General features: G+C 49.4%; 11 protein-coding genes across 11 annotated transcripts; 4 read left to right on the top strand and 7 right to left on the bottom strand.

Annotated features, from left to right (window-relative positions):
* Positions 1-2,143: 2,143 nt before the first annotated feature.
* On the bottom strand, positions 2,144-3,625 carry bcsl1b-0 (putative mitochondrial chaperone BCS1-B; the record flags this gene model as incomplete). The annotated part of the gene is made up of 1 exon (XM_036644574.1): positions 2,144-3,625. One exon carries the CDS (start codon positions 3,623-3,625, stop codon positions 2,144-2,146), a length of 1,482 nt encoding a protein of 493 aa, XP_036490195.1.
* A 1,122-nt stretch (positions 3,626-4,747) lies between these two features.
* CGCS363_v012724 (uncharacterized protein) lies at positions 4,748-5,713 on the bottom strand (the record flags this gene model as incomplete). Its single annotated transcript, XM_036644573.1, has 1 exon — positions 4,748-5,713. One exon carries the CDS (start codon positions 5,711-5,713, stop codon positions 4,748-4,750), a length of 966 nt encoding a protein of 321 aa, XP_036490194.1.
* Positions 5,714-8,126: 2,413 nt separating this feature from the next.
* On the bottom strand, positions 8,127-9,632 carry lepC (Leporins efflux protein lepC; the record flags this gene model as incomplete). Its single annotated transcript, XM_036644572.1, has 5 exons — positions 8,127-8,280; positions 8,338-8,435; positions 8,492-9,271; positions 9,330-9,540; positions 9,598-9,632. 5 exons carry the CDS (start codon positions 9,630-9,632, stop codon positions 8,127-8,129), a joined length of 1,278 nt encoding a protein of 425 aa, XP_036490201.1.
* A 549-nt stretch (positions 9,633-10,181) lies between these two features.
* Positions 10,182-12,316, top strand: lepB-0 (putative transcription factor lepB; the record flags this gene model as incomplete). Its single annotated transcript, XM_036644571.1, has 4 exons — positions 10,182-10,466; positions 10,517-11,178; positions 11,230-12,185; positions 12,237-12,316. The coding sequence occupies 4 exons, from the start codon at positions 10,182-10,184 to the stop codon at positions 12,314-12,316; spliced, it is 1,983 nt and encodes a 660-aa protein (XP_036490200.1).
* A 20-nt stretch (positions 12,317-12,336) lies between these two features.
* CGCS363_v012721 (Flavin prenyltransferase PAD1) lies at positions 12,337-13,347 on the bottom strand (the record flags this gene model as incomplete). Its single annotated transcript, XM_036644570.1, has 3 exons — positions 12,337-12,473; positions 12,532-12,576; positions 12,951-13,347. 3 exons carry the CDS (start codon positions 13,345-13,347, stop codon positions 12,337-12,339), a joined length of 579 nt encoding a protein of 192 aa, XP_036490199.1.
* A 553-nt stretch (positions 13,348-13,900) lies between these two features.
* Positions 13,901-15,521, top strand: CGCS363_v012720 (Ferulic acid decarboxylase 1; the record flags this gene model as incomplete). The annotated part of the gene is made up of 3 exons (XM_036644569.1): positions 13,901-14,766; positions 14,819-14,933; positions 14,982-15,521. 3 exons carry the CDS (start codon positions 13,901-13,903, stop codon positions 15,519-15,521), a joined length of 1,521 nt encoding a protein of 506 aa, XP_036490198.1.
* A 389-nt stretch (positions 15,522-15,910) lies between these two features.
* Positions 15,911-16,273, bottom strand: CGCS363_v012719 (uncharacterized protein; the record flags this gene model as incomplete). The annotated part of the gene is made up of 2 exons (XM_036644568.1): positions 15,911-16,037; positions 16,086-16,273. The coding sequence occupies 2 exons, from the start codon at positions 16,271-16,273 to the stop codon at positions 15,911-15,913; spliced, it is 315 nt and encodes a 104-aa protein (XP_036490813.1).
* Positions 16,274-19,231: 2,958 nt separating this feature from the next.
* Positions 19,232-19,797, top strand: CGCS363_v012718 (uncharacterized protein; the record flags this gene model as incomplete). The annotated part of the gene is made up of 2 exons (XM_036644567.1): positions 19,232-19,532; positions 19,592-19,797. 2 exons carry the CDS (start codon positions 19,232-19,234, stop codon positions 19,795-19,797), a joined length of 507 nt encoding a protein of 168 aa, XP_036490814.1.
* A 641-nt stretch (positions 19,798-20,438) lies between these two features.
* Positions 20,439-21,626, top strand: spopla (Speckle-type POZ protein-like A; the record flags this gene model as incomplete). Its single annotated transcript, XM_036644566.1, has 2 exons — positions 20,439-20,717; positions 20,769-21,626. The coding sequence occupies 2 exons, from the start codon at positions 20,439-20,441 to the stop codon at positions 21,624-21,626; spliced, it is 1,137 nt and encodes a 378-aa protein (XP_036490812.1).
* A 1,414-nt stretch (positions 21,627-23,040) lies between these two features.
* Positions 23,041-24,471, bottom strand: PGLR2-0 (Polygalacturonase; the record flags this gene model as incomplete). The annotated part of the gene is made up of 1 exon (XM_036644565.1): positions 23,041-24,471. One exon carries the CDS (start codon positions 24,469-24,471, stop codon positions 23,041-23,043), a length of 1,431 nt encoding a protein of 476 aa, XP_036490545.1.
* Positions 24,472-24,932: 461 nt separating this feature from the next.
* On the bottom strand, positions 24,933-26,747 carry CGCS363_v012715 (putative transporter; the record flags this gene model as incomplete). Its single annotated transcript, XM_036644564.1, has 5 exons — positions 24,933-25,317; positions 25,370-25,913; positions 25,972-26,103; positions 26,169-26,413; positions 26,479-26,747. The coding sequence occupies 5 exons, from the start codon at positions 26,745-26,747 to the stop codon at positions 24,933-24,935; spliced, it is 1,575 nt and encodes a 524-aa protein (XP_036490810.1).
* Between the last annotated feature and the right edge of the window lie 1,063 nt (positions 26,748-27,810).

Here is a 27,810-nt window from a genome sequence, read left to right as displayed (position 1 = left end):
TAATTATAGATACTAATTTTCCCTTTATTATTTATAAAAGTTTTACTTTTTAGTATATAATCTCTAAAGTTAATATTAAGCTATAAATATTATTATAATTTAGTATTTTAATAGTTATTACTTTTAAAAGTATATAAAAATAATAGAAAATAGTTATTTAGTAAAAACTTCTATATACTAATTTTAAGATATATCTTAGCTTTAATCTATAAACCTCTCTAAGTTATTAAGCTATTATAAATATTACTATATATTTTATTATTAAAAAAAAGCTTATAAGTATATCTAATTACTATAAAGAAGTAAATTAGTATTTATAATAATATTAACTTTATAAATACTTTTAAAGAGATTATTAGAAACTAAAATATTATAAATTAAATAAAGATTTTAATCTCTAATAATATAAACTTAAATAATACTTATATAGTAAGTCTAATCTTTTAACTTAACTTCTCTACTAAAAAAAAATAAGATATTTAAACTAAAAAGATTTATTACTTTAGATATATCTTTAACTTTATATTAAAAGTTTTTTTATTTAGTAAGGACTTTAAGAGTTTTAAGAGATAGTTAGATATATATATTCTTTTATAATAAGATAAAGCTAATTTTAAATATTAATATAAAGCTAGCTTTATTAATAAGCTTTATAATATTATAAAATTTATTAAAGCTTTACTATAATATTTATAGAGGTTTAAGATTTTATTTTATAAGATATTAGAAGCTTCTAATTAGTTTAATAGCTTTTTTCTCTCTTAATAAATATCTAAAGAAATTAAATTAATCTAAGATAATACTATAAAGTAAAACTTTATATATTTTATAATTAAATATACTATATAGTTTAAAAATAAAATAAAAAACTTTTATTTTTTTTAAAATACTAAAGATCTTATATTAGTTTAAGATATTTTAACTTCTAATAACTAGCTATAATTAATAGAAATTATAATAATCTTAAAACTTATTTAGAAAATAATATTTTAAATATAAAGTTTTAGAGAAAATAGTTTTTATAGTAAACTTTAAGAAGTAATTATTATAATAAAATATCTTTTAAATTACTTTAAGAAATAGAAACTTTTCTATAATAATATTAGTAATAAGGATATTTAAAATCTTAATTTAGATAAATTTTAAACTTTTTTATAAGAAATATCTTAGAGATTTACTTATTTAGTAAACTAATAAGTCTTATTATATACTTAAGTATTATAAGTATCTTAGAAATAGTTTAATAAGAACTTTTTATTTATTTATACTTATTAAGAATATATTAATAATATTTTAAACTTAAAAGAGATAGATAGTAGTAACTAGTAGTATTTAAGAATTTTAATTAATAATAAATAAAAGAAGCTAGATAAATATTATATATTAATAAAAAAGTTACTTCTATATACTACTATATTACTCCTCTACTTTAGTTTTAACTTAAAGTATTTAAAAAGAAATTAGTAATCTTTTTACTAATAAAAATAAATATTTAGTATTAAATTAGTTCTAAAGAAGTATTTTAATTAATAATATCTTCTTAAAAAAAGAGAAAATATTAAGAATATAAATTATTACTTAGAACTTCTTAATTTAAATAACTTTAAGTAATAAGTTTAAGCTAAAATTATAATATTTAATAAAAAAGAGGATAATAAAGAAATAGATAAATTAGAGAAGTATTTTACTTTTATAAAGTAAACTAACTATAATCTTATTAATTAGTAGTTTACTTATAAAGAGGAATATCTTTAGCTAAATAAGTTAGTATTATTAATCTTAATAATATCTTTATAATTATCTAACTATAAGAGGGTATTTAGTACTATATCTCTTACTTAAACCTTATAGAAACTAATAATAAAAGTAGAAATATTAGAAATACTTTAATATATAAAGTAATAGTATAAAAAGGGTATAATTTTATTACTAGGGGGTTCTAAATAGCTTTACTTAGTAATTACTTATAATTAATTATAAGTAATTAAGTATAGTATTACGATATAGTAATTAAGTTAAGTTTAACCCTTATAATTAACTTGATTGCTTTGCGGGGAGCGCTGCTAAAGTCCTACGACGCTGTCTAGTGTGCTGTAATAGTAAGGAAATAATCTATCTATGGTACAAGTAATAATACAACTGCTTATGCTCTTCCGTTGGGGTGCACAAACTCAAACTCTTTGTATGGAGTCTTGACTAATTCTTTCTCTACCCACGCCGCTATGCTGTTGACAGCATCTTGGGGGCTGTCCAAGTGTGATTGAAAGAAACCCTGCAGCAGCGAGGGCGTAAATGTGTTGTCTGGTATGTGGCTGGCGAACTTTCCGGCCAACCCGCGAATTTCGCCCATGTCCAGGAGCGACGTGCTGCCCAGGTCGGGCGAGAACATGCGCACAAACATCTCTTCGGCAGACTTCTGGCTGATGTTGCCGAGGAGAACTTTCATGTCCACTCGTCCCGGGCGGACTAGCGCGCTGTCAAGTTGTTCGGGTCGATTGGTGGTCATGATGACGATGCGACCTTCCTGTGAACCGACGCCATCTAAGACGTTCAGGAGGCCTGAAAGCGTGCAGTTCTGCGAGTGGTTGCTATCAGGAGAATGAGATCGGCCGCTTCCGCTTGTGCTTTGTTGGTTGGCGCGGTCGACCCAGACGGCGTCAATGTCTTCGAGAAGAACGACGCACCGCGGTGGGATCTCTTGGAACATCTGCTCAAGATCTGCGTCCGTTGCAACGCTGGGTACCTTGACTTCATAGAGATCCAGACCAAACTCGCCAGCGATGGCCACTGATAGTGAAGACTTTCCAGTCCCGGGGGGTCCGTAGAAGAGATATCCTCTGCGGTAAGGCATGCTGCGGCTCTGATATCTCATCTGCGTCTTGGGATCGAGGTAATTCCGTATGTCGGCCAGAAGGTCTTGCTTGACTTCGTTGTCGAAGTGCACGGTATCCAGATGGCGCAAGGGTTTCCGGGCTTTGGGTTTCCACGCCAGACCATAGCGATCCCGGGAGTAGATGATGACGAAGTACTGAGTCTGTCTGTCCGCATACTCCCGGCACGTCTCGATGAAGTTTTGCACCGGTTCCGCAGACCACCCGAAGCAGCTGATGGTCAGTTCCTCCCCGCCAATGCCGTCGTAACTCGGGTCGGATAACGAAGAACTAAAGTCTCCAGCCGCGCGCGTGACAACGAGCAGATTTCTTTCAAACCAGAGCCAGCGCGTGTCCCAATGCGGAGAATACTGCACGGCATGCTTCGTCTTCTTCAGCGCAGCAGCTCGATCAGCGCCTCCACGACCGACCTCGGTACGGCCGGTAAAGGATCGGTAATGTTGAGGCCGGTTCGCAAAGACCCATTTCACGACACTGCGGTTGACGGGATCACCTCCGGGAATTGTAACGGAAGCCAAGAAGAAACGACGGATGCAGCCGTAGACCTCGCGCCAGGCGTGCTGCAGGAACCGCCAGGCCGTCGGGATGGTCCCCGCGATGGCGATGAGGGATCCGATTTGCGTGATGTCGAGCTCGGACCATCGGGAGAAGACATCTCTCATCACGCCGACGCCGTGAACCCATGGATCCAGGAGGGCGTGGCTTGCGCCGCCGACGTGGAACTGATGGGACATGGCGCCGTCTGACTCGGCCTAGGGAGGGTTGGAACGTCCAATGGGCCGGCGAAGGGCCGGCTGCCGCCCCGGGCAGGGGTGCCGAGGTTCGGAGGCTCGGGTGCTAGAGCGCGTTGTTTATGCCTTGATGTGGCGGCCCCGGCGGAGATGAATGCAAGGAAATTGGGTGCAAGAGACGAAACAGGGCGAACATTAATGCATTGTGGATGAAAGGAATGACAGGAAAGGGAAGTAAAGGGGTGTACAGGGCGTCAGGGCGTCAGCAATGAGCTCAACGTGTAAACATTTCTCAGGGAGTCAAAAGGTTTTTCGGTAATCTCTGGGCGAGCCACAAAACATGAGCCACACAATCATCAGCCACATTGGCTCTGAGAATTATGGATACTGTTGATAAGATAAGATGAAGCTCTCAGGGTATGGGCGGCCCGACATAGTCCGAGAAAGACCAGCTCCCAAGGTCCCTTGATCCTTGTGATTTTCTCGGAACTTCGGGGAGTTTGGGGGTGAATTTTCCCCTTCCCGTTCCCACTCGTGGACCAACCCCTTTCTCACCCTCTGCCTTGATATTTGCTGGCGACTGAGTGAGAATCCGGCCAGGTATGAAGACGCCATTTCTTTTTTCGGCAATTGGCAACTACGACGTCTTTCTGCCAGTTGCGCCAACTTTACAAGATATCGCCCTCCCCAAGTTGAATGTTTTCTATCTACATGACTTTAAAAATGATCTATGTGATGGCCTTCTGACGCACGCACTATTTTGAGCCGCCCGCGCCTATCTCTGCTACCCCGGCACCATCCTGGCACATTTCATGTAAGCGTAACCGCAGGCCGTCTCAGCTAAACATTTGCAGATCATAGCTCGGCAAGTCAACTCTAAACTCAATCCACAGTCACGGATCACGCGAATCTTTGAACGTGGAACGAAATGTTTGGTGATGCTGAAAAAGTGCATGTACTATTTTGGTTGCTCGGCCGGCCTCTCAGAGCCGCCTCGCGGCACCCTGGCGCCAAAGGCCAGAGGTGCACAGCTCCGAACTATGATACAAAGAAGTTTATGTTTGACATGGTATATGTACGCTGTTTTTTTTCTGTCTTTCGTGGACGGGTTCCGAAGACTCCAATTTACTGGACGAAGCGGGACTTGGAAGCCCAGCCGAAGGCCTCAACCTCACGCTTGGACATGGCCTTGACGCTCTCGGCGTAGTCGCTGGTGCCGTGGGAGGGGTCGGCGTCGGTGGCCTTGCAGGTGGCACCGGCGTTGTAGTTGCCAAGCTTGCCGTTGACGGCGGAGAACTTCTGCTTCTCGTTGGTGGTGGCGATCATGTTGGTAGCGGCCTCCTCAGTCCAGCCGTTGATGAAGTCACCGTGGGAGCACCAGGCGGGACCGCAGGCAAGCTTGAAGGGAGCAGTACCGGACCAGCCGTCGGGGAGGACCTTGCGGAGATCGTAGCGGATGGAGAAGCGCAGCTGGGGCATGGACTTCATGCCGCTGGGGCAGGAGCCTCCGCGCTTGGTCTTGTAGCCGGTCTCGAGGGTGTCGACGTTGACGCACTGGGGGAAGTAGAGGAGCTGCTGCAGGTGGGTGCCGCAGGTCGAGCTGGGGAAGCCGTTGGCGTCGAGGGAGCCGCCGCCGCCGTTCTCGCAGGCCCATGAGACCTGGGCATCGGCGGGCATGGCAGACTCGGTCATGGCGGTAGCATCGCCGGCGACCATCTGCAGGTTCTGGGGAATGGCGACCTCAGCAGGGGTCTCGCCGAGGTTGTAGTAGGCGCTGAAGCGCGAGACGGGCATGGGCTCGTAGGTCTTGCCGCCGTCGGTGGTGTAGAGCGGCGTGGGGATCCAGTAGACGGAGAGATCGTTGGGGTTCTCGGCGTTGGTGCAGCCCTTCTGAAGCTCGGCGCTGGTCTTGGTGTTGATGGTGACGGCGTCGGAGCCGAAGAAAGAGTGCAAGTGAGACTTGTCGTACTGGCCCGGGAAGACGATGGGATCAATGTTCTTGGTCATGAAAGGAGTGGCGACGTTGACCTGGGTGTAGGCCTGAGCCACACCGGCGAGCAGGCCGGTGGCGAAAAGAATGGAAGAGGACATCCTGTGTCTTGTGAAGTGAATGAACGAACGTTGGATTAGACGAAAACGAGAGAACGGAGGCCGACGGTCAACCTAAATGAATGAAATGGAAGCTGGAGAACAAGAGAACTGGAGTCATGATGAGAGTTGGATGGGATTTCACCTTAAGTACTCAATCAACGATGTTATGCTATTGCCTACCTACAAGCACAGAGGAGAATATGTGATCCAACCCCTTCTCCTCATTAATTTCCGTCCACGTTTCGCGCCTTCGTGGAGAACAGGGATGATTCCGAGTGGGAACGGCGGGAAGCAGCGGAGAATTCGGACAAGGGCAGCACCACAATTGATGCGATGGCAGGTTCACGTTGATTGGACAAACTCAGTAGAGCAGCAGTAAAGACACTAGTGTCCGGGCTACTCCGCCATATCCGCTTTAGGAGTTGCGAAACAAGAAACTGTCGAACGGCCTATGGATCTGGCCCCTTAATCAATCTGACAAGAAGCGTAACTGTGTTTGTCTTTTCGGAACCGCCAAGATCGGTTGACATGCTCTCGGTAGCGGACATTTTGCTTTGTTTGACCTGCCAAGAGTGGGCACACTTCCGTATTCACTCGCCCTGGTTGGAATTGTTTGCAGATGCCCCCTGTTTCCCATATGGCCCCAGTTCCTATTAGAGGGCAGTGATTCAAGGCGGCTGAGACGGATCGAGCAGCGCTTAGATATCCGTCTGGTCCATTTCGCCTTGGTCGGCGCCCTAGTCATGGGGTTCCAATGGCCTGAGAGGTTGCGGTAGGCGCCGGGGTTGCATCTCGTCTGATCCTGATTGCGCCGTTGGCTGCACTCACCACCTGCAGCCCCGTGCACCGCCGTCGAGACGAACATCGGCTCCGAAGGTGCATGACTGCAAATCTCGCCAGGGGTCGTGATAAGCCATGCAAAATGCTGCCCATACGTCATAGACACAATGTTTCGAGTAGATGCAAGCGCAGCCGAGACGGGGAGATTCCGAGCATATGCTTGAATGGGCGGTAAGAATGATCTTCATCTAGGTAGGGAAGGGTAACGGCACAACGACCGGCCTCGGAAGAGCCCTTGACCTTTGATACGGCTACAATTTTTTGAGGCTTAGTCGGCTAAAACATGCGAAAGCGAAATTCCATCTGGTCGGGTCCAAACGATCGGTCCAGCCTGTAGCGTAATGAGAAGGACCAGCGCACTCGTCAAAAAGCGTCTAGCGTGCTAGGAGCGGGATGTGGTGCCGTGCCATCCCGTTGGTCTTCTGCGCGCGTAGTGAACTCAATGGAACACAGAGCGCGCAGAGGGCTTTTCCTTCTAGAACTTTGTTAGTAGCGCATTCAATGCAGTGAGCAACTTCAACACAGGTCCCCCATGCGCAAGAAAAATATCGAAAGCAAAGTGTCCTTCCAAATGATGGTTTTCAAAGCAAGTTCCCAGCGCTTCTGTATGTGGCTTAGGGAGTCTCTCTCCCACCGGCGGCGTGTTCTCAATTTTTGTTGAAGCGAAGCATCAGATAGATTGTTGACAGGGGCCCCTGGTCAATGCGGCTTTGACTTTGACGTTCTGGACTGATAGGGATGAACTCCTCGAACCCATCGAACCTATTCGTGCACGATCGAATTTTCTGTGATCGTACGTGTACAGTCTTGGCTTTTGGCCGATCAACTAGGGTAGGGATGGCTAATGTTCGGCTCTAGTTGACTCTACATGGTGGGCAATCATCTCGTGTAAGCTTATCGGATGTTGTCCGCTTAGGTTTCTATTGTTCAGATCTCGGGAAGAGGCTGCTATGCTTGGAAAACTAACGCCGAGGCAATCTCCTGTAGTGTTTTACAGATACAATATTGTAAAGATGGCGACATCTTGAGATGGAGTCCGTAGTTGACTTGCGGTTCCAGGTGGGCAATGAGGAAAACATAGTCGTCACCCACTTACCGAAAGTCCAAGGCATGCTTTTCAAGGCGGAATGAAGGCCAAAAAGGGAGAATGGCCTTGGTGTTTTGATACTTCAATGGCAGATCGCCTCCCTCTTGCGAAGCCGCATCTAATTGATTCCAATACCTAGCTCATTATTCGAATGACTTAGTGTGTCGTTGGTTATCTACGGAGTGTCAAGTTGGCTTGAGATTTCCGCACCATCGGTCATGCTTAACATCGACTGACGCGTCACCACTTAAGCTTATCCCCGCGTTCGGCCTCAGAGTCCGAAAATTTCTGTTACCAATAGGTGAGAAATACTAAGGTGGTATATTTGTCTGAATGATCCCCAATCAAGCAACATACGTATTCTATGCTCAAATGCCATCAGTCTACAAAACCAAATATGATGCGCCGTTGATGATTGCCCAGCCACATTTGGGTATTGCGCTCCTCTTGTTCTCCAAAAGCAACCCGAACCATTTGGTCGATAGTCTAAATCACTGCCCAAATGTTGCGGTTCAACCTCAACCGAGCGACCACGAGAATTACGGCGCCAAGAACGAGAGTTGCGCCTGTCCACATAGATAATGCCAGATATCCTGAATGACTGAGAATTTGGCCGCTGATTGGTGGTCCAACAAGTGCACTGGTTATCCAAAAGTCAGCATTTACGAGGGATCTGAGGCGTTGGAGAATAACTCACGTCACCGAAATGGATCCCATCATGAACCCGACCGCGAGACCTTGGCTTCGGTGGTCGGCAATCTTGCCGACACACGCTCCTTGCAAACTCATGACAGCCTGGCGAGAAACGAGTCAGTGAACATGCCGCAAACTTCGAATTGGGAATGCCATACGCCGGAGAAAAAGCCATACGCCAAACTCCACACGGCCAGGCCACCGAGAGTCGTGGCGGCTGTCCAGCAAAACCCGACAATTCCGGCAGAAAGAGTAGCGACTGCGCACATATTGAAGTGTCCGTATCGATCTGCAATGAGGCCGGGAATGACTCTGCCAAAGAAAGAGGCGGCATTGAGCCCGGATAGCAGATAAAAGGCAGTGGAGGAAGTCAATCCCTGGGCGATGCCGAAGGCCGATACGTAAAAGAGAGGTGTGAAAAGACCAAAGTACCCAATTGCAAGTCCGCCGCACAAGAGCATGAAAGACCTGTTCTTGAGAACGGAAAAATCCGTTTGCTTTTCAGATTGTGTGTCGTTGGCCATAGCCTGGTCAGCTTTTTCGTTGCTATCCGATGCGGGCTCAGATGGAGAGATCGGGGACCTGATAGCGGGTGCATCGACGACTGTTAGACATGCGATGCCGAGTAATGGAATCATGGTGAACGCGATGGCTCGCATCGTCCAACCGAAGCTAATTTTTCGATAATTGAGAAGTTGTTCGAGCATTATCGGCCAGATGATGCCCCCAATAGAGGAGCCTCCGATGGTGAGGCCGAGAGCTAGACCACGGCGGTGGGGCATGCGGCGAGAGACGACGGCGACTGGCGGGCAGAAGATGAGAGACATGCTCACGCCGAGGAGAACGCCTTGGGCCAGAAAGGCCTGGTAGTATCCCGTGCATAGAGATGTCATGAACAAGGCGAGGAGCTGCCCGATACTACCGATGCACAAGAGGATCTTCGAGGATATCAGTACCCTATTCAGAGGTATTCAATGATGCTAACGAAGTCCGTACCGTGGGGCCGACCTTGTCGCAAAGCATCCCGGACACGGGTGCGCAGAGGTACAGGATGAAAATAGAGACCGAGCCAATCCATGATATGTCGGATTCGGACTTATCAAAGTACGGTTGGTAGTATTCTTGGAAGACGCCGAAGGCATTTAGGAAGCCAACTGTGCAGAAGAGTGAGAGAGCTGCGCCAAAGACAGCGAGCCATGACCGGAAACTGACTCTGTGTTAGTGGGCAAGGATGTCGGGAACGATCCGGGAATAAGGCACACACCTGTCGTAACCTGGCGGAGGCCGAAGTGCGTTCATGATGATTTGGTAACGAATTTGGTAACGAAGGCACTGAATAACTCTTGAGCCGATTGTAAATTTCTAGCGATTAATCCCAAAATCCTCATGATGGTAATATCACTTATATAAATCAAGCATCGCGTGAATGCTCAATGTGCTGGTCCGGCGCAGTAGTGAAGTAGCGTTAGCTCAGCCGCGGATAATCCGCGGAGGGCGCTCCGTGGAGCATCCACGGACGTCCTTGTCTCAACTTCCCATCAGCATTTCCGTCGTCCTTGGCTGACTTCTTTCACTACCCGGCCACAGCCCATTGGAATGATGAAGCGAAGCACAGCGTCACAACAGGAAGAGCCACAGAAACGGCGGCGGCAGCCGCAGGTCTCGTGCGACTCGTGCCGAAAGAAGAAGTTGAAGTGCGACCGTGGGGACCCTTGCTCAAGCTGCCTCATGCGCGGGTTGCCCTGCACCGGACAGCCAAGCCCGCCAAAGACAGCCGCAAATTCAAGGTGAGATCCGCCTTTCCACATAATTGTTCATTATTAACGTATAGAAAGCCTCGCCGTTGGAATGCCAAGCCCGCAGAACGATGACTCCATTCTCGGCCGGCTCCGGAGGCTGGAGCAGGCTGTATTCGGCTCCGGGCCCACTGCGGCCAACGGACCTTCCGCGGAGCAAGCCTTGACAATGTTTGACTCTCACGTTGACGATATGGAAAACCAAAACGTTAGCTCTGTCGTAATGGGCTCTCGGAAGCCTTCGCCGCCCCGTTCATCGACAAGACCGGCGACGATCAATGAGAGGCAGCAGACAGCGAAGTTTCTCGACTCCACGTTCACACGGCAGGGCCTGAACGTGAGCGAAATGACCGAATGATACTCTACGATCCTTGCTAACGAATTCAGATCTCACTACCTCACGATAAGCTGGATTACCGCATCACCAACATCTCACAATTCCCACGAACACCGTCCACGACGACACCAGGCCATACACCGACAGACGATGTAGATGGACGAGCATCGACCTGGCTCATGACCCGTGAAGAAGCGATGTCGCTTCTCGAAGACTTCACTAACAACCCTTTCCACATGCTCCCCATCATTCACGCGCCAACGACTCGGGCCATGATCGATACTTTCTACAACACTTTGTCTGAAGGTCAAGACCCCAGTGCGGCCCAGGCAGCCTTGATCCTCAGCATCGCCGCCACCAGTGCCTTCTTCTTCAACGAGAACTCCAAGGCTTTCAGCACTTTTGCCTCGTCCGAGGATGCGACGCAAACCGCTCTGGCCTGGTTCCGATCTGCGCTCAACATTCTTGATCAGTCACAGCAGATCACGTACGGATGTCTGGCAGAAGTTCAGGCAAGAACGATACTAGCCTATCTGATTTACAACTTTGAGGGGTGTTCGGGGCGGTTCAGATTTCTTCATTCTTGTTCTCTGGCTTCTGCACGGGAAGGGTTGGTCCACCTTGTTGACTCTCCCAATTCGGAGCAACAGGACGATGCTACCACCAGGGAAATCAAAAGGCGCGTGTGGTGGCACATTGCTGCTACAGATTGGTCAGTATTCGCAGCGTAAGATTGGAGGATTTAGCCTCTAATTATTCTCAGGATGCTTGGTCTCATGGGAGGGCCAACGGATGGAACTTACAGCGTTCAGCCGAGACAGATGAACGTCAAGTACCCACGCAACATCAATGACGACGCCAACAGTCTAGCCGACGAAAACATCGACCACCCATCGGATACGGCGACTGGTATCTCGTGCTTTCTTCGACGAATCCAGCTCGCCGAAATCACCCGTTCCATCATCGATGCCAGAACACCCGGCGCTCCTGATGCAGAGATTACAAACTACGATCAAGTCACCCAACTTGATCGCCTGTTCGCAGATGCCCTCGCAGAGCTCCCGGAGTTCCTACGTCCCGACGGTCCGATTTCACCTAGTGCGCCTCCTCATCTCCACCTGCAGAGAGACGTCGTGCTGCTCGGCTTCCACTCCAGACGTGCCAGGTTGCATAGACCTTTCCTGCTTCATGATGCCCAAGATGCAACTTATGAACGCTCCCGCGACATCTGCCTCAAGTCAGCCCGAACAGTCTTGTCAATTGCCATCCGCTTGTTGAAGGGGTCACAGAAGAGAGAGCCCATTCGTGCATACAATGCAAGAGCCATGGGCCGCCGGCTGGGATGTGTCATAGGACACATGTTCATGGCATGCACCATTCTTGCTCTGAACGCAGGCTTCAACACCAGTCGCGATCAGCAGAGAGGAGATGCGCCAAGCGATGGAGCGATCACGGATGCCACAGCAGAGACGCATGCTGAAGTTGCCCAAGCTTGTCGTGCTCTAGCATCAGCAGGAGAAGAGTCTGCTGTTGCGGCGAGGCTAGTTCGCAATCTGGCCTGCGTGCTCCGTCGCTATCGGATCCAAGGTGTTGACGACGTCGAAGGGTCGGATTCGGAGCATGCTCCCGAGCCAGGTCTTCCTGATATTCAGGACGGGCCTGCGGCACCCAGTAAATACTTAAATGTGGGAGACATGGCCTTTGGCGTTGATTACGTAGGTATGTTAAATGACGATCTTGGCTTGGATGGGCTTTGGAATGGGATTACAGGGGACACATCAACACCACATGGTTGGGATCAACTGTTTGCAGGTCTGGACACGTACTGCGGCCAGACATCAGCGTTTTAATACAAGATCACTTGTTTCACTTATGCTAGATCGACTAATTTTCCTGGGGCTTTACTATTATTACTGTAATCATCGTCGCTTCTATCGTCGCCGTCATTATCGTCATTATCGTTGTTATGATTGTCGTGGTGGTCGCCGTTGTCGTCGTTGTTACCATCTTTGTTGTTGTTATTGTAATACTTATTGTTATTCTCGTTTATCGTTGCTATACTTACTTGAATGGTCATCGCTCGCCGTGGTTACGCTATCGCTACCTTCGTCTTCAGTAGGGGTAAGTAAGAACGTAGGAAACATAGCCATGTGGGTAAAGGGAGTTAGGCGGGCTCTTTAACACGGGTTCACCTTTGCAAGAGATTCGACATGTAACAAGTTCTAAAGTCTTTCTCTTGAATCATTCCATGTACTGGTATAATATAATACAAATTCTCTTGCTATCAATTAGACGACGTCTTTCCCATCCCGTCCCATCTCTCAAATGCCCTCGAATCCAAATCGAACAAATCTAGTAGCCTCCCTACCATCTGATTGAGAATATCATCAATCCCCGATGGCTTCGTATAGAACCCCACAACAGGCGGCGCGATAATCGCCCCAGCCCTCGTCACTTCCAACATGTTCCTCAGATGAATCTCACTAAACGGCGTCTCTCGCACCGAAAGCACCAGCCGCTTCCGCTCCTTGAGACACACGTCGGCCGCCCGTGTGATCAGGTCGTCGCAGATGCCTGCATTGATTGCGGCCAGCGTCTTGACGGAGCATGGGGCGACAATCATGCCGTCTACCCGGTAGGACCCGCTTGCTATCGGCGCGGCGAGGTCATGAGCGCTGTAGGCGTGGTCCGCGAGAGCTTTCACCGCGGACGGGTTGTAGTCTGTCTCGTACTTTATTGTCTCGGCGGCCCACTTGCTGATGATGAGATGTGTTTCCACGTTGAGGCGACGGAGGGTCTGAAGGATGTGAATGCCGATCTGAGCGCCAGTTGCGCCGGTGATGGCGACTATGATCTTTTTGCGGGGGTAAGTGTCTCTCATTTTTTTTTGTGTGAAAGTTGTCGAAAGGTTGATAAGAATGCAGGTATAAAATTGTACTTCAAGATTGAGTAATCGCAGCTGATGAGGAGGCTTGTTTTGTCGTTCGAGGGTATCTGTTGACTTCTGCTGGATATGTCCGATGAAGGGATGGGGCCCTGGATATTTATCAGGATTCACCGGCGCTCGTTCGGAGAGCCGGTAGTGACCTCGTCGAACGACGAAATGTCCGAGACCCGCAAGATCGGCATCATCGAACATAATGCGCGAAAGCCAAGGCCAATCAAGCTTTCTGGACTTGCTCGTAATGGGGAATCTCATGATCTCGGGGAAATCGGAGTGGACCTTGCCTCGCACTTCGTCTCTCGGCGAATTCGGCCCCACATCTTCCCTCCTTGCCGGCATCCGCAATCAAGATGGCCACGAGATATAAATGATGGATGCTTGGCTGCGTCAGTGGTATTGTTGCAAGTCAGCATCATCATAAAGTAAACTCACTACATCTTCATCATTTCAAAGAACATTTATAGATCAAAACTTCATACAATCTCAGAACATGTCTTCGACAAACCCGCAAGTCCTCCCACACATGAACTTCCGCTCCTTCGTGGAAGCCCTCAAAGCCGACGGCGACCTTGTCGAGATCAACGAAGAATGCGACCCCAATCTCGAAGTCGGCGCCATCATCCGCAAGGTCGTGGAAAGCGACGAGCGCGCCCCTCTCTTCAATAAGCTCAAGGGCCAGGATGACAACGGCCTCTGGCGCATCCTCGGCGCGCCCAACTCCCTCCGTGCCGACCCCTCGCAGCGATACGGCCGTCTGGCGCGTCACCTCGGTCTTCCACCTACATCGAGCATGAAGGAGATCCTCGACAAGATGGTAGCCGCCAAGACGGCGACGCCCATCCCTCCCGTCGTCGTCGAGTCAGGCTCCTGCAAGGAGTTCCGCCTCACCCCCGATCAATTCGACCTGACGAAGCTTCCTGCCCCGATGCTGCACCAGTCCGATGGTGGAAAGTATATCCAGACGTACGGAATGCACATCGTGCAGTCGCCGGATGGGAAGTGGACGAACTGGTCCATTGCCCGTGCTATGGTGCATGATAAGAACCACCTGGCGGGTTTGATCATCGAGCCGCAGCATATCTGGCAGATCCACCAGATGTGGAAGAAGGAGGGCAAGGATATGCCATGGGCGCTGGTGTTTGGCGTGCCCCCGGCGGCAATCATGGCTGCAAGCATGCCATTGCCTGGAGGTCTGTCAGAAGCGGAGTACATTGGCTCGCTCGGCGGCGCGGCGTTGGAAGTTGTGAAGTGTGATACCAATGACCTGTACGTGCCAGCGAACTCTGAGATTGTGTTTGAGGGTGTCTGCTCTGCAACGGAGACGGCGCCCGAGGGACCATTTGGCGAAATGCACGGGTAAGTGACCGATGGTCAAGGGCTGGCATGTGAACTTCGCTAATGACGACAGATACGTTTTCCCTGGCGAAGCCAGACCCCAGCCAAAGTACAGAGTCGATCGCATCACACACCGAAAGGACGCTATACTGCCCGTTTCCAACTGCGGTAGACTCACCGACGAGACAGTAAGCCTTGCTCCCTCTATGTATCCAATCAGACACTAACACGATAAGCACACAATGATCGGACCCCTCGCCGCCGCCGAGATTGGATTCCTCCTCAAGTCCAAGGGCGTCCCCATCAAGGAAGCCTTCTCACCCTTCGAGTCTCAGGTGACATGGGTCGCTCTCCAGGTCGACACCGAGAAGCTGCGAGCGATGGAGACCAACGCCAAGGACTTTTGCAAGACGATCGGTGATATCGTCTTCAACGACAAGGTCGGCTACACGATCCACCGCCTCGTCATTGTTGGAGAGGACATTGACGTATACAACTTCAAGGACGTCATCTGGGCGTTCTGCACGAGGTGCCGTCCCGGCTTGGATGAGTATCACTTTGAGGAGGTCCGCGGGTTCCCGCTGATTCCGTATATGTCTCACGGAAACGGGGACAAGCACACTGGAGGAAAGGTCGTTTCGGACTGCTTAATGCCTACGGAGTACACCACCGGAAGGGACTGGGAGGCAGCGGACTTCAAGGAATCTTTCCCCACTGAGGTGCAAGAGAAGGTTTTGCAAAAGTGGGGGGCGATGGGTTTCACGGAGAGGAAGTGAAGTGTCAAAGATGGATACATTACATATTTTCTAGAAATTTATAGACACTACTAGAAAATAGAAGATAAACAATAGACCTTTCGCGCGCTAGGCAAGTCAAAGATTACCACAGGGAACGAGCTGGGACCTTAATACTCATGTCATGCTTTGTTGAAGGCCATATCCAGTGTGTTCAGGCATGTGCGCCTTTATCGTGCATGGTACTAGGCCCTTTAACAAAACCGCCAATGACTATAACAACATCTGGCTCATGTTGAGGAGGTTTCGTGGTCCCCCGTATGATGGTGCACAGCAGGCAAATACAGCAAGCACTTGCCTGATGCAAGATAAATACGTTTCTCATTCAGTCTGGAGCCAAAGAGCTTTTGATAGGGATCTTTCAATTATACTTAGATGATTGGCAGAAATGAGTCTCCAGAGAAATTCTGGTCTGACATGATGTAGTCAAAGGCACCAAGAGGTGACATGTCGAAGTTGAAAGGTAAGGACCAGTCGTCCGCACCCATATTCCAGAAGCTACACAGTCAGTTTCTATATTCAACGTCAGCTCAGATGAGAACTCACCTATCTTGATCTCCTTGTTGAGCTGGGTTTTGACCAGAGTTGTTCTCCAGTGGTGCATCGTTTGTGTTAACCGCATCTTCATTGCGACCTCGGGAGGTCAAGTCGCGATCCGCTAAACGCTGAAGAGTCTGAAGAGCTTTAAGTGCCTTTTTCAGAGTGTCGGATAGATGCCCCGAACTATCAGACATCGAATCTGGGTCAGAATCCGAGAGACTTGTGATCATCTCGTCTTGTAGGGTCCGCGTCTCCGGTAGGTACCTCGTTTCACGCATCAGACTGAGCAATAAGACTGAAGTGAGCCCATTATGAATGAAAGCCCAAGAACGTCTCGCGTGGCCCGTAATTGTTCTCAATCGGACGTATGCTCGAACACTGCGCCGGAGTGAGTCTCGAAACTGTTCCAGAATGACAGATCGGTCAGCATCATCGAGCTGCCTAGCGCTAGAGCTAGAAATGAACGGTCGACAAAGAGTAGATACGACGAAGTTCTTGTGCAGTTCGAAAGCGTAAAACTCCTGCAGTTCGCGAATTGATTTCCCTTTTTGTGGATCAGTGAGGTGTGGTGACAGGGATATCTCGACTGAACGCATGTCATCAAGCATGGTCAGCGGTTGGCTTGGAAGGCTCTCTCGTGAAGATACATGACGTAATGTGACGTGACATAGCCAGTTCATTGCTTCCAGATACGATATCCTGCCATTGGTGGGGGGATTTGTGAGAGGTGGTAGGTCTTCTTCGAAATCCATCTCATGAGACGCTGGCGGCCGGCCGAACGCAAGTGCCAGAAGAGCATCTTGCCAGACGATGGCCAATCTGTAGCTGGTGAGGCTGGTTTCGTCAGAGATTCGTGGATAATTGCACCTACCTCAGATACTTGGCTTGTTCTGGGGGGATCAGTGCAGGCATCGAGCGGTCGGGTTTCTTGTGGATGCCGAGGCACTGGGCGAGACGGATTGTGGTTCCTCCTAGAACCCATGCTGCTTGTGGTTTCATGTCGTTTTGCAACACATTTCCAAGAAGAAGCAAGGTTTGAATTGCTTCTTTAGTTGGCTTCGCGAGATAGTCGGTGCATCTGAGAAGATCGAAGGCGTGTTTTGCTGTAGGTTGTCAGGTCGAGAGCGAAGTGGGACGCATTCAGACACCAAAGAAAATGTACGACTCACTGTGCTGCTGCGACAGTGCCAGCCTTTTATGAAATGAGAGTTCCGAAAACTGAGCACCAGTCGCCAGAATCGCATGGAGCAGGCAGAGCCACCGGGGGTCTTCTGGACATTCCGAGGCCGTAACACGCCCAGACGTGACAAGAGCGCAAGCTCTCGCCTCAATATGATCCAGATCGTACGTTATGACGTGAAACGGATGGGCTCTTTGCCGGAATACCTCAAATAGCCGGACAATCTCTTGGTCACTTGGCAAGGAGCTAAATGACATCGCAGACGATGCTGTGTCGTCGCTGATCCCTAGGAGTGGCATAATGCCGGTTTCGAAAGCTGACTGGCGGGCCGGATCATCTCGTGAGCGGGGAGACCGCTGCCGGGCCATGTTCACCACTGAATTATCGGCTAGAAAAGTGGCATCCCTATTGGTTGTCACCGCAGTCCTGTGGCTCGAAGATTCGCCTGTATTTGGAGAAGCAGCGGGATTGAAACCCGGGCTGGCGTTTGTATGGTCTTGATATGTATCTGACGTTGAAAATGATGTTACATCGTGCCGATTGCGGTCAGGTTCCGGACTGCGAGTCGGCGGGTGCGGCGTCCTGGACCTAATGGGGGATCTGGCCCCAAGGGATGTGCGTGGTTCGTAGCTGCACAGATCCGCATGACCCCGTTTTGAACAGGTCAAACAGGGACGTCCCTTATCGCACTTGACCTTGCGTTCACGGCATGGTAGGCATGACTTGGGGTTGCCCCGAACACCGTTTTGCATGCGTTGGCGAGATCGCAGGATATCCTTCAAAGTGGTCTCCGAGGCACTCGGAGTGCTCGGAAACTGTTGGACCGAGTCTGCCATACCACCTTCGTCTCAAAACAACTCAATCAGCTCAACGGTCAGTGAAGCAGATGTCGGCAAAACCATAGAGGGTTGAGTTCGGTGAGTTGAACAGGCCTACAGCGGCGAAACGGGTGGGGAGAGGCTGCAGAACAGGCCTGATGCTGGGGTTGTTGCGTGAGCAGAGGTAATATCGAGGGTTGGAGAATGTAGGTGCGCTTGCCCAGAACAATGTGCCAAGCTTGGTTTGAGGTTGTCGGCATGGTCGCGATATTTGGGATGACGTTGATTGAGGTCAAGCTGGGGGCCCACTTAGCGCCGGTTTCGGATTTCGGCTCGGAGAAACATCGTGATGGAGATCGAATTGAAGGGACTTAGATGATGCTCTCACTTATCAAGCAAGGCAAGGGCACCTAGGTGACCAAGAAAATCGAGTTTCCGATAATTTGGGAAGAACTGGCATGCGGCACGAAGGCCGATATTCCGGTGTCTGATGACGAGTTGCCAGGGGCCCGCTTGCATTAAGACCACATCACTAAACCTACATTAAATGCGTTCGACGACACATATCTGCAATGTCCGCTCGCCTTGCGATATCATGCGATCTAGGTTATAGTTCATCTGATGAGCCTCTATAGATTTAATTTGAGGTCTGATATCGAAGAATTTATCGATACACAAAGAGCGTCCCATCGTCTTGGACTTCAGAAACACAGAGAAGCCCAGGGTTTACTACGCCTGCTGCAAAAAGGAACCAAGGGCAAAAATAGTTTCTCATTTCTCAGACTTAGCGCTTGTTCTTTGTATCTCCTCAAAGCTGTAACGTGGAGCTCCGTTCCATTCTCAGGTGCGCACAGGAACTTGGGAAGGTGCTCTCCTTCCTCGTCAGTTGAGACGCAATACTTGGAATCTCTCCAGGTCACCGTTCGTGAAGACGAGGTTGCCTACCTGAACCCCGACCCGACCCAGATGTTTGCAAAATTTTCTGAGGCAGGAGGTTGTCTTGTCTGAATCCTTCTTCACCTGCACCTCCAGGCTGCCTTCTTTTATTTCATCCCCACCCAACCGCCCTCGCCTCGAATTTCCTGAGACCTGAAAGCTTTTCGCTCCTGACATCGCAACAAATTGTATTGAGAAATACGAGGTCATCGCCGATCATGGGGGACAACATCAAGAAGGAGGCCAGCGATGCCCATCTGCCGACGGACCAGGAATTCATCACCATCTCCCACGGTTCCAGAACCCGCGTGATCCCGAAGCCAGCCAAATACGCCATGCTGGACAGAGCCATTCGCGACCATTTCTACATCCCCGATGACAAGAGAATCAGAATCTATTTCATTCCTAACTGGATGCAGAAGGAAGTCGAGCTTGACTTGAACTGCTTCTGCCTAGTCGCCAGTCATGACTCTCTTCGTGTCGATGTCGCGCAGACCGTTCTAGTCCGGGTTAAGGATGGTATGTCTTCCGAATTCCACCCGCTGTCATTGATCGTATCTAACAGCCAATCGCTCTAGTCGGAATGGAGCACACCTATCTCATCGACAACTGGTGCCCGCTGGGGAAGGTGCTTGAGAAGTTTCGCCCCCGAAACGTTGCGCTCTTGTACAACGGTGTACTAGTTGAGGATTTTGACACTCCTGAGGCCCTGAAGGCAACTGGTGGAAGCATGCTCATGGAGCTCCTCTTTGTCCCTATGTGGCCTACGATCAAGTGTGATTGAGGATTTTTCGAGCAGCCGCAAGAAGCTGCCATCGCAGCTTGTCTCTAGATATTTTCAAGGTTGCCGACAAGGGAGGAAACTTTACTCGACCAGAAGTCTTTTGGGATTGAATTTGTCGTGGATACCGCCGCATGGAAGCATCCAGCAATGGCTCTGGGGAATTGATGAAGGAGACATGCGTCAAGAATCTTGTATTTTACTCATAATCCTGACCAAAGAAAGCTTCACGTCAAGATACCCTCAGTTACCAATTGAAAGCCGGTGTCAGGCAGAACCATTTCTCATTGTCCACTTGGTCACTTTTGAATTCCAACCTGAAAATTCCATATCAGTAGAGCAGCCTAGATAATCAACGGTGGAATCTGGTAAGAAATAACCAGGAACAAGCCGAATCCAATTGTACGTTTTCATGGACGATCGAAGTCGACGATGGCTAATTATTCTCAGCTGCTGAACGACGACAGCTTGTTGCGGCCCGTCAAATCATGCAGACGGCCCGGCAGCCAGCCCGTTTGATGAATCTCCACCTGCCCCTGCACCCAATTCGATCCCTGTCAGCATGGCCCGCTGATTCCTTTCCTTTCACACATTCTATGAATCGACAATAACGTTGAGCGCGAGACTGGGCTGAGCTCTTCAATATGGCATCCGCGGCGCCCCAAGCGGAAATTCCACTACCGACTAAGGACGCCAAGGCCAAGCAAGACCCTGTGGATGAGGATAAATACGAGCGCGAGCCCTGCGAAGCCGTTGACGATCTGCGCACAACGTGCATATTCACCGCGCTTTCTGGGCTCTTTCTATCCGAGAAGTATGCCGACATGACCATCACCTGCAACGGCAGCACTTTCAAGGCTCATCGGGCTATTGTATGCCCCCAGTCGTCCTTCTTCGACAAGGCCTTCTCCGCCTCATTCAAGGTACCCATCCAACTCACTTTTCCAGGAATAGTAGCTGACAAAAACGAATAGGAAGCCGCCTCAGGAACCATCGATCTACCAGACGATGAGCCCTCTATCTTCCGGCGCTTGCTTCAGTTCCTCTACACGGGAAACTACGACGATGGAGTCACGCCGACGCTCGGGAAGCCGGCTGCGATTTCGCTGTTGCAGCCTGACGAGGTTGCCGGTGAACTCAACGCACCGATTGGCGTAGAAGATCCCCGTAGGGGGAGAAAGGTCCCAAGAAGGACATCCACCACCTCCAGACACCATAGCCACTCGGCTGAGAACCTGGATGGCAGCGGGGACGATATGACTAGCGTCACCGACGATGAGAGCTTCTCCGGCTCCTCGGGGTTCGACCCGGGCTACATAAGGAGACAGCCATCGGGCCTCGAGCCGGAAGAGGAATACAATGAATTCTCCGGCGAGAACGTGGCCGATGAGCTCGCGGACGACGCAGACGACACCATCAACAAAAAGCTATCGCAATTCGAAGGAGCGGGCGGCGACGTAGTGACCCTAGTAAAGAAGGAGCTTTATGGCGCTCGAGATGACTTGTTCTTGCACCTGCGTCTATACGTCATGGCCGACAAGTACGACGTGCCAGCCCTCAAGCTCTTGGCTCGAGAACGCTTCTATCGATCGGCGGAACTGAGTTGGGAGGTCGCAGACGAGTTTCCTGCTGTCGTTGATGAGTTGTACAGCGACACCATTGAGACGCATTCTGCGATGCGAGATATTGTATGCCGGTTAGTTGGAAACCAAGTGGGGAACGTGCGAACGAGGGAGAGGATGGAGTGGGTTATGAAGAAGCATGGCGAGTTCGCCGTGGGAGTCATGAATTATTACATCTTGTCAAAGGATGGAGAGTTTGCCTGGTCATGATGGGGCCTTGTCGATGGCACAAAAGAATTGTTCCCCAGGCACCTTTTCAAGGATAATGTCCAAGATTTATTCAGCCAGGAAGAATCCCTTGCGACGTCGATTACTAACCTTTGAAAGCAGAAGTATTAGGATGGATATCTGAAGAAATATAGCTCGCAGAATCATATCAAAGGATCAATGTTGATTGCAAAATGTGACAATATCAGTTACCCTATCCGCATCTATTGATAAACCCTTCCAATTGAAGAGGTTCAAATAAGACAACTAAAGAAGAGAGAAACATCAGAAGATGACGGAGATTATATCCATTCACTTGGAACAAGTTGTGAGATGCTCTCTAACTAAGTTAATGTCGCTGGTGCTGTCTTTATTGGAAACACATTTTCCTTATTTTCCTTTTGAGAGCTACGAAATAATTGTATTAGGACTTCTCATGAAGCAAAGAGTCTCAACATACAGCACTTGAATCGCATGCGAACAGAATATCTTAGTGGCAAGTTTGTGACTGCTGATTGAAGCTATGAGCCCCTTACATTGTGAGGTTGTAATTTATGTCTTTCCTCTTAAGCTCAATCATGCCACAAGGCAACCCCAACGACTCGACCGTATCAGAACTCCGGATTGTTTTGTCGTCATGCGTGAGAATGAACGTACCAGGCTTGCAATTTCGCATATTTCCATACCGATAAAGAAGCTCACCAAATGGTTCCCAACTGTCAATCACAAACTTGTCACCTACAAATCAGAAGTGAGAAATATTGTCATCGGATAGCAGAAGCCACTTACCTCGGGCGTCCAATATGTGAATGAGAACTTTTTCTGGGAATCGAACCCAAATCACATGGCCTTCACTCAACACTTCAAAGGAGTTCTTCACAAGCTCCACCTCCGTATCTTTCCATCTGATGTACAGACGGAATATGTGTGAATCTTCTATGTCAAGCAGTCTGCAAACGGTTTGCTGAAGGTCGTGCCAGGTGTCCGGCCTCTGAATGAGGACCTTTCGCTGACCAAAGCAGATGGCCACGAAGCAGTGAGACACGTTTGTAGACGGAGTGAACGGCTGGACACTGAGCGTCGGTGAGCTGGAACGGGAAGTCGTGGGTGCTCCCATCATGCCAGAATTCTGCCGTTTTATTGTACAAGAGTAACCAATTTCAGCGCAAGTTAGCACTGAGGGAGAGAGTGTTGCTGCCCAGGGGTCGAGGGAGCATTATATAACCATACTCATCTCTTAGAGCTAGGCACTGGAACAAGTCGGCGGAGCAGGAAATGCCGTTCTTTTAGGTTCTCCTCTCGAGTTTGGCTATGAACTTTCACAGGGTGTTACTAAGCGACTAAGTCTCGGGTATGAGGTGAGGGGAATCTTATTACCAACTTCAAATGTAATTGGGTCACATGGTGATAAGGGACCTCAGATGAAGGTCAAGTTCCGCACATGCTCATTTACATACATTGGTACAAAGTCGGCAGTCATGTACCAACCGGGCTTCTTCATGCTATCACTGACTCTCAATCCGTTGATGACAAGGTTCTCGAACCTTACGAACTCAATGCTACGACTCTCATTAAAACCAGTCATTATAGCCGTATTTGCGTTTTCTCCAGTGTACACCAGATCCCTGATAGTCACATTGGAGATGCCGCGGCCAGGTGATGTATTGTACTTCTGGTTGTACATCACCATCATGGTGATGACCTGGCCCATTCTGAAATTCTCAACACGAACATTCTCAATCAGAATGTTTTTAACGAGGTTGCTGTCCCCTGGGTTGATTGCGATGGCGCCCTGGTAACCCATCTGAAATTCGCGGTGGTCCATGATGTCGATGTTACGGATTGTGATGTCTGACATGGTCTCGGGGTTGATAGAGTTACCGTGGGTGCCAATGTTGATAGGATGTGCCACATCTGCCCACAAAGCTGCGTTCTGGATGGTGATATTGGTGCTGTCACCGTACCAGTCATTGCGATGATTGTACAGCGCGATACAGTCGTCCGAATTTCTCATAAAGACTCCGTCGATAAGGACGTTCTTGCTACTGTATAGATCAATGCCATCGCCCCACTGAGTTGCACTGAAGGAGCGAAGTTTGCGAATGGTCACGTCTTCTGCTTCAGCAGCGTTGAAAGTGTAGTGAGTCGGATTGAGGACGGTGATGGACTCGATGGTAATGTTCTTCGACCGCTGTGCCGATATGGCTCCCACGGGTGTGCGGTAGAGGATTCCGTGGCCGCGGATGGATGCTGACGTGGCGTTATCGAGAGAAACAGCGGCATCCAGAACTGCCCCTGCAGCTAGGTAAAGGGTTTGGCCGGAGGTGATATTGAGAGTCGAGTTCAACGTGTGATAGCCAGGGCCGTAGTAGATGATGCTTGGATCATCTTTGGACGGGAGGCCTTTGGGAATGCGGTTGGTGATTATGTGCAGAACATCAAAGACTGAGTTGGTGGTTTGAATTAGGATATCCGTAGGCTTGGTCAGGTTGAAGCTGAGGGAGTTTCCCTGACGGTTCGGAATGATACCATAGGAGTCTGGCCGAATGCGAGGAATCGTGATGTCTCCAGAATTGTAAGTGACTGAGATTTCCACGTCGTTACCAAAATCGAACATGGCCAGAGAGCTGGGGTGGACCATCGCAGATCCGGTCGTGATGTTGATCTCATGGAGGTTCACGAGATATGTAGATACCGGTTGCCACTCTCCATCTGGCTTGCGTACGTTGATTGTGTACGAAGTTGACTGTTTGACCTCATCGGGTATGGGGTAAGTCTGCAAGCTGGGTGCACCACTTATGACACCGGCCAAAGCCAGTATCGCGAGACCAAACCGATGAGGCAGCATCGTGGCTGTGGAGTCTGACTAGCCAAGTTGTCGATTTCAGTCAGGATTGCCAGTTCTTTTGTACTTTGCTTTCAGCCCTACAATAACCGCCCCAGCACAATCGCGTACACGGACTTGAGCAATGCGGCGACCGGTCAACGGTGCCCCAAGATTTACCCCGCATATTTCGGGCGTTACCCGCGACCTGGCCCGGTGTCCTCGGAAACGGCCCGGGACTCTGGCCGCTGGTAAATCACTGCCTCTTTCTGGGATAATATCGCGGAACGTCAAGAATGCGACTGCTTTAAAAACTGATAAGATAGGTCATCACAGATGACTCAAGTCGTAGCTATGCAATGCAATGTAGCTGAGCATCTCAAGCCAGAATACTCTGCCCCTATTAGAGCCTGCCTACAGCGCGTTCCAATATTATGCCTCTATTACTCGCCACATAACAGCATCAGAGGTGGTTGGAGCCATACTCAGTAGACGTAGATGAAGTTGGGGTTCTCCTTGTCCGTCAAATCCGTGAAAGCGGTAGCGTTGAGCTCGTCCGCAACGTAATTGCCGCTGGCGCGTAACTCTTCGCGCTGCTTCTCCTTGCGCTTGTTCTCCCAGATGAAGGCATACCGGAAGACGAAGAAAAGTGCAAGCTCAATGCAGTTGGCTACCAGCAAAGAGCCGATGCCTAGGTGATATGAGGGAGCCTGGTCGGTTTTGTAGAAGAAGGGGCTGGCGATGTTTCCAATGCAAGCGCCGAACCAAATCATACCAGAAACGATCATCTTTTTAGATTGACCACCGGTGTTTGAGGTGATGAGGGAGAGGGAGATGACAAAAGAGGCTTGGTACGAGCCAGTGAGGTAGCTAGAGATAATGTCAGAGAAATGTTGTAACCCCGACCGAAAGCGAGACTCACAAGCAAATCAAGCGTCCGACGTAAGCGTTCGCCGGGGCCAAGAGGAAGCCCAGCGCACCACCAATTGTCGGCAGCATGAACATTGCGCAAACAAGTGTGCGGCTGTTGGCAGGCATATACTTGTTCGCCAAGGCACCAAGCCCGATCCAGATCACCACCAGAGCGCCCTGCGGGATGCCAAGCAGCGCCGTCTCAAGCGTCCCGAAGCCAAGACCCTTGATGACCAGGGTCGAAAAGTTGGAGATGCCACCGTTGGGGACGTTCGAGACGAATCCGAGCAGGGTGAAGAGCCATGTCTTGTAGTCGAGGTATGCCTCCTTAATCTGGCCCCAGTTAATCTTACGCTGCTCGATACCGGTCTGGTTGCGGCGCATGCGGGCGATCATGATCAGCTTCTCTTCATGGGTGAAGCCCCAGATTGTACGAGGCGAGTTCGGAAGGCAGAGGGCAAGGATTATGGCCCAGAAAGCGCAGAAAGCCCCAACGACAAGGAATTCGTAGCGCCACGACTCGAGGGCACCTTTGATGTGACCGATTCCGTAGCCTGTGTTAATAGACATTAGCCAGCGGTCAACACTTGAAGAGGAGAGGCAACAACGCACCAATAAGACCACCTCCAGCGACGCCGATGCCATTCCAGGCATACCAGGCCGAAATACGCGAGGGCTGCTCAGCACGAGTGTAGTACATGCTGGTGATAAGCATGAAAGCGGGGTCGGCGATGGCTTCGAAAGCTATTCTCATAATTAGCATCACACTACAATATCCGAATAATTTGAAGCAGTTGCTATGGACCTACCTCCAGACAGCACTCGAAGAGAGAGAAGACCAGCAAAGTTTTTCGCAGCAGCTTGCGCCATGAGCAGAGCGCCCCACATGAAGATGTTGAAGGACAAGTACCATGCGGGCGGGCTGCGCTGCATGATGAGGTTGGAGGGGATGGCCCAGATGAGCCAGCCGAAGTAGAAGCTGCTCGAGAGCCATGAGTACTCCTCGCCCTTGAGGTTGAGGCCGTCCTTCAGACCAAAAATAGCAGCATATGATCTGAAAGATGACAAGTAAGCAACGATTTTCCAGGAAATTATAGGATATCCATCAGGTCAACAAACAATGTGGTCTTATCGACATAGTAGAAGAAGTAGCAAATGCCGAGCAAGGGAAGAATCCGCATGTCGAGCTTCCGGAGAAGTCTCTTCTCGTCGGCTTGGTCGATCGATTCATCGTTGGGGTACCGTGCAAGAGCTTCGAGGTAGATCTCGGGATGCTGTTGGTGAATATCCTCGCCTTCGATATGAGGCTTGTGAAGGTCCTGCTCGACGTGTTCGACGTCGCTCTGGCGGGACTTGGCGTCGGCCACGGTCGGAATGTTGTCGGCCATGTTGGAATCGACGAGATCGAGAAGTCGCTATGTCGAGACAGGCGGTTGCCGTTTCAACGTGGGATATCCCTCTTCAAATACTTGACATGTCGGCAGTGAGCGCTTGGAATATCCCTAGCAACATTACTGATACCGACAGCTCGGTTTTCGGTCAACTCCCGCCGGCGATCGTTGTGGCGCGCTCAAAGGCCACTAAGCCTGCTAGGCAAGCCTTCGCGCCAACCTCCCTCACTCTCTACATGGGCCAGTCAAAAGCTGGTGTGGGTGACGGTTTCCTGAGTCGTGTGCGGGATGCGGGGTATGTACGGAGTTGGTAGGCTGCAGTTATTGGTGCTATCAGGGGGCATCAACAGCCTAACAGAGCTTTGCAGCGGGTATCATCCGCCGAGACCAAATATCAAGTTTTCGAGGGGTTCCCCAATCAGTGATCACTTCTTGATGCTACTGAAATATTTTACATCGTGTATACTGTTCTTGCATCCAAAGGATATCATCTACATGAACGTAAGTTCATCTCAAAGTTAGCTTTGCTTCTTGTCCCGATAGCCAGAGCTCGGATGACGCCCACTCTAGTATCGCGGGGTTCCGACCGCAAAGTCACTTCTCCGGGTTATTGCCCGTGGGGAACGCTCGTGGAGCGAGCTGGGGATGTGGGCAAGAACCCACACTATTGCGGGGAGGCCACGAGTTGAAGGAGCATAACGATACCAGAACATGAACTCTGACTGGTGGATTTTGATTCTCCGTTGTCCTTCCTTTGACGGGTCCATGAACTGAGGCTCAAGACCGGCGCCGAGCTTGGCATTTGGCGTTTGCGCCCTGCCAGGTTTGTTGAATCCACTGACCCGGGTCCGCGATCGCACGGATGCCAATTGAAGCTATTTTCGCCTAGGGAGCGAAGTGCCGATGCCGCATGCCAGGCCCCGTGAGCATGGTTCGGGCTCAGCTTCGGCTACCGGGCGCTATTGAGTGTGTTCGTCATGCTGTGAACCCATAATCAAGTAGAAAGCCAAGTTGGTGGTAGAGAACAGGAGCTAAACTCCCACACGCTGTGCCATTGCAA

The sequence above is a fragment of the Colletotrichum siamense genome (assembly GCF_013390195.1).
Source record: "Colletotrichum siamense strain Cg363 chromosome Unknown KSG_Cg363_contig08, whole genome shotgun sequence".
Classification (NCBI taxonomy): domain Eukaryota; kingdom Fungi; phylum Ascomycota; class Sordariomycetes; order Glomerellales; family Glomerellaceae; genus Colletotrichum; species Colletotrichum siamense.
This window is presented reverse-complemented; position numbering and strand designations above follow the sequence as displayed.